The 11827-nt window shown below is 30.0% G+C and overlaps 1 protein-coding gene across 1 annotated transcript; it reads left to right on the forward strand.

Annotated features, from left to right (window-relative positions):
- The first annotated feature begins 7867 nt into the window (after nt 1–7867).
- Nucleotides 7868–10525, forward strand: LOC130818115 (40S ribosomal protein S26-3). Its single transcript, XM_057684156.1, has 5 exons — nt 7868–8069; nt 8162–8254; nt 8906–8990; nt 9095–9228; nt 10282–10525. The coding sequence occupies exons 1-5, from the start codon at nt 8067–8069 to the stop codon at nt 10345–10347; spliced, it is 381 nt and encodes a 126-aa protein (XP_057540139.1). The 5' UTR covers nt 7868–8066; the 3' UTR covers nt 10348–10525.
- Nucleotides 10526–11827: the final 1302 nt, after the last annotated feature.

The following is an 11827-nucleotide window of genomic DNA, read 5'->3' on the forward strand; positions in this document are numbered from 1 at the left end:
CTCAAACGTGTCCAATAAGTTGAAAACAAAACATAAATAGAGAAATGGGCCAGTGACTTGACCTGCTCTAATGAGGTGGTGCAGTCGAGCACCTATTCCCTTGTTTTGTTGCTGCTATCTCAAACATGTGGTGTTGATGCCTCGTTCAAGACACTTCTTGGACCCTTCTTTCTCTTCGTTACTCCATTAACATGACACACATAAGACCCTCCTTCATTGCTTCCTCAAAGCCCCCACTTTAATTCACTCAACGCCTTTGCATCCCCATCATTGCTCACAATGATGTATGTCTTGGCTTGAGCCATTTGGTGATAAACGTCTTCTCCAATAATAGGTAATTTGACACTTGCACTAACACTATCTCTTACATGTAACTTTGACCAGGCCCGGTGCACAAGCTGTGCATCTCGTGCTACAGAACAGGGCCTCACATTAATGAAGGCCCAAAATTATTCCAACAGCCGTTACGTTGAGGTGTTCATTCTGGTTATCAGGTCGGTTTCTGACGTATATCATTCGGTTCGGCTATATTTCGGATAGTGTTTTAGTGGGTCACACTCGGATCGGATCGGTTAGTCACAGTTTGGTTGAAAATCAATTATTCGAGCTATTGAGTTTGCATCAGTTCGATATCGGTTGAAGTTTGAGTCGAGTGTCAATTGGTTTCAAGTTGTCGTCGATTAATAATTGGTTCGCTTTTACCGGGTACAGATTGGGTTGGGATACTTTTTCAAGTAGAATTCAGCTACGAGTTACTAATTACTATCGATCGAGTCAATATCAGATTAAGTTGCTAGTCGTTTTGAAATTGATGATCAACTTCTCGTAACTTAATGGAAAATAGTTACATTGCAATGCAATTAATGGCTATTACTTTGTTTCTGAAGACTCAACTCTCTTAAAAAATGATAAGGAAAAATTGAAGACTCAATTCTCTTTAATGATGATAATTCAAAACACATTGATTAAACAAATAAATTAAGTAATTACATTTAGTTGTTTAAGTAAGTCTAAAATCATATTTGATATACATTTGATAAGTGATATATATTTAAGTTCGAAGATGTTGGAATATGCTTAAAGAACTTAAGTTTATTTTAAAGTTAATTTTATAAGTCTTGAAATACATTTCAAAGTCTTGAAGATAATTACGTTTACAATCAGGTTAATTTCGTAATTATATTTGAAATATTTTAATAGATCAATGTTTCTTGAAATTATATTTGAAATATTTTAATAGGTCAAGGTTCATTAAAATTAACTTTGATATTATTTGAAATTAAGTTTGAATATTTTATTACACGTTTTATCTTAATTTGTTGAAGTATTGTATTGTATTAACTTTCATAATTTTTTGTGGTTTCAACTTAAATTTCGATGATGTATTGAAATTATCTTAATTTGTTGAAGTAAATGGTGACTTGAGTGCACCAATCAAGTCTATGTATTGATGTGTGCATAGAGATGAGAATCCTATGGGTGAATTAAGAAGGGTGTTTAAGTTCGACTTAAAGTGTGGTGTTTAAGTGTATCTTAATGAAGTGCATTAAGATTTTGATTTCGTATATAGAACCGAAATTCCATGGGTGTTACAAAAGGAATATCTAACATATTCGATTTTCTTACAATAATCTCACCTATTGATTAACCATGAATAATTCCAACTTTAAGGGGTATTTTTGTAGAGTATCCCAGTAACCGAATGACTTGCTATAGCATGTTTTTATTTTTTTAAAAAAAGATAAATTAAAATAAAAAATGTAGAGAAAAATGTTAAAAAATATTTTTAAAAAATTTATGATTATTTTTATTATTAAGAATTTTTTATGTAAATTTTTAAATTTTTTTACTAATTTTAAATTAATTTTCAGTTTACTATTTTGGCAAATTACCTACTATAGCAGGTCATTGAGTTCTCAAAAACTCTAAGCAAATACACCCTAAAGTTATGATTATTCATGGTTAATCAATAGGTGATATTATTGTATAAAAATTAGGAAAAGATTAGATTATTCTAGATAGTAATAATAACAACAACAAAAAAAATAAAAAAAAAAATAATAATAAAAGTCATGAGAATCCTAATAATCATAGTAAGATTGTTCTAACCATCAAAATTGGTTGAACATCACAATAAGACACCATCAATAATACCTAACCACTACCAACAATACATTTCACAACACTTCGAACAACAATACTACATTTATACTTCAATAACAACATCAATAAGGCTTCCCATGTACTTTAACATCATCAAAACACATCATAAAGGCATAAACAATGATTATTTTCACTGTCAATGCAAACCCTAAACAAAAAATATGCTTAAACCATAATCTTAATTCCTAACCATAATACTAGTGGAAAGAACGTCATATGCTGCGGTTTTATAGCCCATGTATGCTGTAGTTTTGACCTCAAGCACTTGTGATAGCAGCAGATGGGGTATATTTGCTGCTGCGGTTCAAAGCCACCGCATAAAAGTGGATTATATCAAAATAATGCACATAAATATTATATTATAAATATATGCTTGTGGAACAGGTGGAATTGGGCCTTGTAAATACAAGCAAACTAATCTCCTTGGCGAGCTTGTTTAACATATTGTTTTGGCTTATAATCCAAATTAGGGTAGGATCTTTCATTCATACTTGTTGGTTTATAATGGCAAGCATGGCGACTATATATTCAAGCAAGAAGTCAAGGCAATGTTATGCAATTAATTCTTGCTTTTAGTTTGTTATATAATGGCAAGTAGTTAGGGGTATATAGATGGTTTGTAATTAATAGTCATTTGCCTAGCATGTTCTTAGCTTTCTATGTTTCGCTATATAAGGAAGCGTTCATGCACTGTAAAGATGACTTTTGAAGATGAATAAAATTTCTAAGAGAGAATGCATTTGCATTTTCTTTTTCCTATCATCTTCCGTTGTGAGTGAAATAAAGAAAAATCATAGCAAGATCCACTAAGGTCAATGGGAGTGAAGCTTTGATTGAGAGTAGGAGGGCAAAGGCTTGAAGGTGAGTGAAGTCGTTTAGAGTCTTGTCCAAGATCAACCATAATCCGATCATATCCATATTTTTATGCTACATACAAACACGGATCCACTAAAATTCTTGCATTCAATCGCCTAGATTAGATTTTTAAATTCATTGGCCTAATCTTTGGGTCCAACTTGGTGCAACTTGTTAACAAAAAATAAAAAAATAACATTAAGTATAAAAAAAAAAAGAATTGATTTATGAAAAAATTACCATGAATAATAGAAATTTTTGTTGATTTCCCTATAATAATACCAACATTTGATTAACCGTGAATAATAACAACTTAGGGAGATGTTTGCCATTAAAAAACACCAACTTTTGTTTATAGTAGATTATTTGACTAAAAAACAAAGGTAAATTAATGGTTAAACAAAATTGGTACTACATCCGTTCTTTTTTGATCTTCCATTTTAGGTTTTTCACACATATTAAAGAAGATAGAATCTTTGGGTTGTAGTGGGTATTATTTTAATTAAATAGTAGTGTGAAGTAATGATTGTATTGGAAGTATGAGGTTGTAGTAGGTATTATTTTAATTAAATAGTAGCGTAAAGTAATGATTATATTGGAAGTATGAGGTTGTAGTGGGTATTATTTTAATTAAATAGTAGTGTGAAGTAATGATTGTATTGAAAGTATGAGAGAGAAAATAATTATAAATAAAAGAAAAGGGGTAAATTAAAAGAAAAAGGAGGGTTTTAAGAGGTAAAAGTGGGATAAAAACTTTCTAAAAATAGAAAGTATTCTAAAGTGGAAAAACTTATGAAACTACCCGTTATAGTAAGGTGGAAGAACTTAAAAGAACGGAGGGAGTATTATTTTAGTAAAACACATCCCTAAATTGGTATTATTCATGGTTAATTAAAAATTAGTATTATTATAATAAAATTAATAAGAGTTTGTATTATTCACGGTAAAATTTTTTTTATATTTATTTCTTTATTTTGGATTAAAAGTATTATAATGATCTTATTAATTGAAAGGGTAACACCCTTAATATTTTAAATTCACGGAAATATTTTAAATTATAGGAACTTTTGTTTACATTGTTAACTAACGCACAACAAATCTTCAATTAGAGCGTTATACACATAAATACACATGAGTACTAGAATTACATTGTCTAGTAACTCCTAAATACATATAATAGTAATTGACTCGTCATTTTTCAATAGAAATAGCCGAATAGGCAAATATTTTTCAGCTAACGAATATCTCTTACTCCGTCCAATTTAATACTAATATCCCATTTACTTTTTGAACATTATTTATCTATTACTCTTAATTTGTACTTTATTATTAATTTATAAATTAAAACATAGTCAAGTGAGATCTTATTTGATTCGTCTCAATGCAAGGATTATTTAAATCAGCTTTTCATAATTTTTAATTATGTACAATTAAAGATATTAAAAATTGAATAAGTACATTGAATAGAGTGAAAAAAATAAATAGAAAAAGAACAACACCTATTCTCAAGCAAAATAAAAATAAAGAACATTTTCATTTGTGGATTTCAACAAACACTTTAAGTTATTAAACAAAATAAAGCAAAAACAGTTAAAAATAAATAAATAAATTCGCATAAAAGTTCCAATTGATGAAATTTACCATGAATTTGATGTTCTTAGAGATAAAAGGATGACAACGGATGAATCTCATTCTTCAACTCGCACTTACAAAGCGCAAGGATTGTGGAATGGAAGCGAGAAAGTGAGGAAGAAAGAGGATGAAAATGGCAAAAACGAAAATTAAAAGTAAACAATTATTTTGTGTGTATTGTCCTACATGGATAGTATAGAAGGAATAAGTTTCCATCTATTGTAAAATGAAGTTAAATTATAATTTATCATTATTTTAGGAAATATTTATGTGGATTATACTAAAAGATTTTTTAAAATGTGAATTAAATTAAAGTAAAGTGATAACACCTATTTTTAAATAAGAAAATGAGACAAAATAAATAAATAATAATACATAAAAAAAAGCAATATTGAGAGGGAAGGGAAGGAGAATAACCGTGAAGTCCAAAGGTACTATTTGTTTCCATTAAAAAAGAAATTTGAGTAAAAATTAAACAAAACGAGTATAAATAAAAAGAAAAATTATCATGAATAATTTTATCTATTACCCATTTGTTGTGAATTATCCTAATTATTATTTTTTTTATATAACCCAACTTAGTACATATTTTTTACTGCCAGCATCCATTGCCACATATTTAACCGGCTATAGTAGATACCTATCACCAAATAGGAGTAGAGTTAGACCAACGAAGAAGTGCAAGAAGAAAAAATGAGTGAGTATAAAGACTATTAAGTATCCACAGTAGTTAGTTAAAACGTGAAATTGAGGTGTTGTTAGTCAAAAATATATAAAGGTCGGATTGTTTAGAAATACTCAATAGTAGGATTATTCATAGCAAATGGGCGATATGTGGGATTATTCCGTATATTTTTCATAAATAAAATCATAAAGTTGTTTAGAATCTAATTTGTCTAAAGTTGGTATTTTAACTTGTTTAAGTTGGTATTTTATGTGGATGAAATTTGTGTTTTACTCTTTTTAACGTTTGTGTTTTAAACTATTAAAGTTGGTATTTTAAACAGAATTCAGTTGGTGTTTTATGCTGCTTAATTTGGCATTTTAACATGTTTAAGTTGGTGCTTTAACTTATTAAAGTTGGTATTTTAACGTTTTGAAGGTTATGTTCAAACCTGTTGTAGTTGGTATTTTAATATAGTAAGCTCTTTTATATGCTTAAAGTTGATAATTTACTGAAGTTGTTGTTCTAGTATGGTAATGTTGTTATTTTAATAAGTTGTAGTTGGCAATTTTGATTACAAATCGTAAAAGAGCATTCTTTACTTATCATTTATACATTAATACACTCATTATATTAAACAATTGAAAAATTATAATTATTTAAAACACGAACTTTATCCTAATGAAACACAAACTGTATTATTCTAAAATACCAACTTAAAAATAGGTTAAAATACCAACTTAAACACATAAAACACCAATTTAAATAGGTCAAAATACTAACTTTTAGTAGATTAAAACATCAACTTAAATAGGTTAAAACACCAACGTAGATAAATTAAAATACCAACTTAAGCAACATAAAAACACTAACTTAAACAAGTTAAAATATCAACTTCAACTTGTTAAAATACCACCTTTAATAGGTTAAAATACCAATTTCAATAGGTGTTTGTCATTGAAATACCAACTTTAACTTGGAATTTGAGGATGTTTGTCGTTATCACCCGCATGGGTGTTTTAGTGGAATTGGGCACCCTTTTAGGGTTGAGTTTATTGAACTTTGGGCTCATGACAGGGTCCTAATAAGGGCCACCATGGGGGTGTGCATACTCTTACCTTAACGATTCCGTTGAGTTGTACTTGTCGGGCAATGCCTTGGTTAGGAAGTTTCTTTGGGATTAGCTTTCCAATGTAGATTTCTTCCAAAAATTTTACTTTGGCAATCCAAACGACACAAACAACATCATAAGTTTGGGATTTGAAGGGATAATAATAAACAACTAGAGCTTTTGTATGCTAGGATAAACTCATTAATTTGCTTAACTATTCATTGCTCGTGTATTACGTCTCTGTCGTATATGTTGTTCTTTTGAACTGCGATAATGTTGTCATGGTGACAACCAACAAATTTATTGGCAAGTGAGATGGACTTTTAGGAAACCTCGTCATGCATTATCCTATTGGCCTCATTACATATTATATTATGAGTGTTTTTGTTCAAGTACTCCTTTCGTTCGATATACTTTGAATTCAATTTGTCAAGACCATATGATTTTCAAGTTGTAACCTTTTTAATATCCACTGTAGTTTATTTTCTTTTGTTGAACATTTTTCATCCATGCATTGAACGTAACCGATTCATTGACTAGTTTAACTTTTTTATTGTTCCATTTACTACACGGAATTTATATTTACATGTAAATATTAGGATTATCTTTATTCGAACTATTACAATTGGTAACAGGTTAAAACACCAACTTCAAATAGGTTAAAAATGCCAACTTTAATAGGTTAAAGCACTAACTCAAAATAGGTTAAAATACTAACCTTAATAAGTTAAAAAACACTAACTTTAATAGGTTAAAATATGTTAAAGAGCACGGGTTTATTTTTGAGTTTAAATTTCTTTTTTTTTTCTATTAAAACATTGTGCCGGCGCAAAGGAACGCGTCTCTCAAAGAGACTGTCTCTTTGGAGAATTTATGTATGTTAATTATTTAAAAAAATCCGGCCCAATAATTATGTATTACCAACTTTAAAATGTTAACAACTTAAAAGTTTAAAACACCAACTCTTATTAGGCTAAAATACCAATTGGAATAGGTTAAATTACCAACTTCAATTGGTTAAAACAAGTTAAGGAGCGTGTTGGTTTTTGAGTTAATTTTTTTCTAATAAAATATTGTGCCAACCCAAAGGGATGCGTCTTTCAAAGAGACAATCTATTTGGGAGAACCGCAAATTTTTGTATGAGCCGTCTCCCATACTTGGGTTATGTACGAATAATAGAAAATTTTAGCATAAAGAGTCTTTTGTATGGACTCGTCTCACGGTGAGACAGTCTCATATAAAGGGGAAGTCGGGGAATTTGTGTATATTAATAACATAAATTTGTATATGAGACGACCTCATCGTAAGACGTGCCTTATACTTAGGTTAAATTGCTCAATAATAAAAAAAATTTATCTTATGAACTTATTATTTTGAGCTCGTCTCACTATAAGAAGGAGATACGCTTTATTAATATTAATTTTTTAAAGAATAGGCCGGCCCAATAATTTGTGTGTTACAAATGAGTCGCCCAAAATTTTGTGAAAAATCATTTAAAAAAAAACCACAAATTCGGGATAGGAAAAAAACCCTCGTACTATAAATTCCAAAATCGCATAGTTCTCATCAGTACGAAACCCTAGCGAGATAGCGAGCGCAGCAACAACCCAACGAAAGAGAGAAATCGGCTGCCTTCAACCATGGTAAGTTGCTTCGTTCTTCTTCATCTCCTATATTGAGATTCTTCTTCTTCTTCTTCTCTATTACATCTGCTTGTACATTGTAACAATGACAGACATTCAAGAGAAGAAATGGTGGTCGCAACAAGCACGGCCGTGGTCATGTCAAATTCATTCGATGCTCTAACTGCGGAAAATGCTGCCCTAAGGTTCCTTTTTCATTTATATGTTTGTGCTTTTATTTTAATGATTGAGTGAAATTATGATTAAGTTATTGTTAAAATTAGGTATGGATGTGTTTTGTTTATATCTTCTGGTTATGTTAAATTTTCTGATCATTATTTTTTCGAATTTTGTCAGAGTTTATTTATATTTTAATGATTACAGATGTGGTAGATTTAGAGATATGCGTGAATTTGTATATTGTCTTTTGATGTGATTTATGTGGTTTTAAGCATATTAGTTATAGATCTTGGTTGTAAATTGATTAGACACCATAATTATAAATCGCTAAAGCCAGTTTAGCATTTTTTCCTATATCAATACGCGTCTTGTTAATATCTGTTATTAATTTTAATTTCCTCTATTGTTCAAGGAAAAATCAAAGTTAACAAAAAACCAGTATCAGGATGCATGAATAGCGAAATTGCTAAATCAGTTAGTGTGTACGGCTCTTGATATTAATTTGTAGCAATATTTGTTATTAATCTGCACTTCCTGCTCTCGTTTTCACTGTTGAGAAACTTAATGTAATGGGACAAGTTCAAAAATTAAGCGATTTGTTCCTGATTGATTAATTCGTCTGTCTGAATTGAGTTGATTGCATGTTAATTGTGTTGCTGGATTAATTTGTTTAAAAGGATAAGGCCATCAAGAGGTTTATTGTGAGGAACATTGTTGAACAAGCTGCTGTTCGTGATGTTCAAGAAGCTTGTGTTTATGATGGTAACCACTCTCCTTTGTGTAATGTGGCTGTGTTTTGAAGTTTTATATGGAGTTGAGATTATGTTATGCTGATCAATTTTGAATGTTTGTTTATTTTTTCAAAGGGTATGTACTTCCCAAGCTGTACACAAAGATCCAACATTGTGTGTCATGTGCTATCCACTCCCATGTGGTGAGGGTACGGTCCCGTACTGACAGAAGGAAGCGTGACCCACCACAGCGCTTCCCTAGACGCAAGGTACTTTTCTCTTTTGCTTAGCTTTAGTTGTTTTGGGATCTTATTATGTATTGTCTTTTATGCTTGCGAGGCACTAGATAGTTTAATGGCCTAACCCTTGATATTTAGATTTGCTAGTGGTTGTATTCTTTCTTAACTTGTTTTATCTAATTGGTGTGAAATATGGGATGAATCATAAATATTTTACTTACATGTGGTCATATGTGCAATGAATTGACCATGCGATAAAGCGGACCACCTATATGTTTTAAAATCTAGTCTCTTATTTTTCTGTTTTTTGGGTGGTTTAAGGTGGATTGATTTGTAGCTGTTTTGTTTCATTCACATTGTAGAGATATTGTTGCTGCTAAACATGTAGTTTGCATTGTATTTTAGATTGGTAAAACAGACTGAACTAGGGTTCTGTTTCTCGTAGAATTTGTTTGTTGTTATTTGCTACTGATGTATTGAAGTCTAAGGTCTTGTTTATTCATGATGTGTTGGTTACTTGGAGCAGTTTTCAGAATATAACTGATAAAAGATGGTAATTAAAGGCTAATCTGCAACCATCGTACACCAATCTAAATCCAAATATATGTTCTAATGCACACACCTCTGTTTATAGGTGTGACCGTGTGATGATGCAATCACACTATGGATTATGGATTCTGTGGAACATGGATTATTGTTTGCATTGTGCCAAATTTAAATTATTACTCTCATTAATTCAAAAGAGTAACATAGAGCAAGAAATGGAAATTAATGATGCCAAACCAAGGACTTTTGTTGATCTATTTGGCCATGTTATTCACAATTTTGGTTTATCATGTATGCAATTTTGGCTCTGATTGATCCTACTGAAAGCATTCCGAGGACTAAATGTTTATTTTGTTGATGTGGGAAGTTACAAGTTGGATGTGGAAATAAGTTAAAGAAATGTTTTTTTAGTTCTTACGGAAACCTCTTAGCAATGTGGGCAAGTGAATGTTTGATTGAATATATTAATCTTGAAGATGATGCTGGATTCTGTTTTTCCTTTTCTGGTTTAACTGAATTATGGTTGTGGCTTTATAGGAGGATGCTCCAAGGACTGGTGCTGCTGGAGCTCGACCTGCAGCTGCTGCTGGGGCTCGACCATAGGTAGCGAAGTGATGTTCCTTTGGACCTTTATGTTGCCGAGTTTATTCTTCATGTTATAAAAAGTTTAGTTCAATGTTTTGGATTAGAAGTTTTGGAACCTTAAATGTACGCTTGAGTTAATTTTCTTGATGGGATGATTGCTGTCTAATGTTTTAATGCCAAAAATCGTTGACGATAACCTGGTTTATTGCAATATATTTAAGGTGTCGCGTGGATTCTAAGATAAATATTTAAGGGAATAAAAAAGTCAAACTAATAAAACAAATTTAAGATGTAAATGAAGTTATTGAAATTGATAGAGCTAGAAGAAAAGTAAAGATGAATGAAAAAGAGGTTCATTTGGAGGTAAAGGATTTCTCCATCCCTTAAAAGAGGTTCATTTGAAGGTAAAGGATTTCTCCATCACTTCAGGTTAAATTGATACCAAATAAGAGAAATTAATTGCAATTTTTTCTGTTTTTATTGCCTTTTAATTGATTCTTTTACCTTTATAACAATTAAATTTTTTCTATTCATTTATTTAAATAACTTTGTTTTTATAGTTTAATTTTTATTAACCCGTTAAGTATTGGCTTTAAATCCAAACGGTTTTTAATAGTTAAATGTTTATTGACTATAGAGCTAGAACATATTTAAGGAACAGAGGTAGTGAAAGGCAACACAGAATGAGTTGACTATTCTATTCTCATCCTTAAATTAAATTTGAAGTGATGTTAGAAATGTCACGTATGTTGTATTCTACTAAATGTTATAAATATTTTAGTACCTAATTTCATTAGTTTCTGTATGTTCTTTTCAAATACTTCTAGAATTTAAGGATTTTAGTGTTAAAATTTTTGATTATGATTTCTCATTGATTTATATGAAAAAATAGTTCCATGTAGGTTCTTGAAAGACTCGTCTTGATATAACTTTTTAAATATCAACTTTTTAAAATTTTTAAAACTCACAATTAAAATTATTTGACTTCAAAATTTACATTGGAATTTGTGCAAAAAGTAAATAAAAAGAACAAACGAAAATATATAATGTATAAATTTCTGAACATCATATAAAAGAATTTTTATTGTTTGAAGTTTTTGTGTAAGTAATTTCATCAAAAGATGCTATAACTATGTTTTTTTCTAACTCTAATTTAAAATTTATGTATGTCATGTAAATGATTTTTACTTTATTTTGTTTTTTAAGTTTTATGTCAATATATTTACATATAAAAATATATGATTAAGGAAATTCACATAGTTAGATATGAAACATAATATTCTTGATTTAAGGTAATTGAATTACATTAAAAATAAATAAATTTATTATCAACATAATTTAAATATTGATGAAACTGATGATGATGCTCGACATGAAAGAGAAACCGCTTTGCCCACTCAAAGAGAAAATAGGAGAATTATACCTGAAAGAAGGTATATAGAGGAGTATGACTATGTGGTTTATGCCCTCACTATTGCTAGTGAGGTGGAGAGTGAAT

The sequence above is a fragment of the Amaranthus tricolor genome, chromosome 7, assembly GCF_026212465.1.
Source record: "Amaranthus tricolor cultivar Red isolate AtriRed21 chromosome 7, ASM2621246v1, whole genome shotgun sequence".
NCBI classification, from domain to species: Eukaryota; Viridiplantae; Streptophyta; class Magnoliopsida; order Caryophyllales; family Amaranthaceae; genus Amaranthus; species Amaranthus tricolor.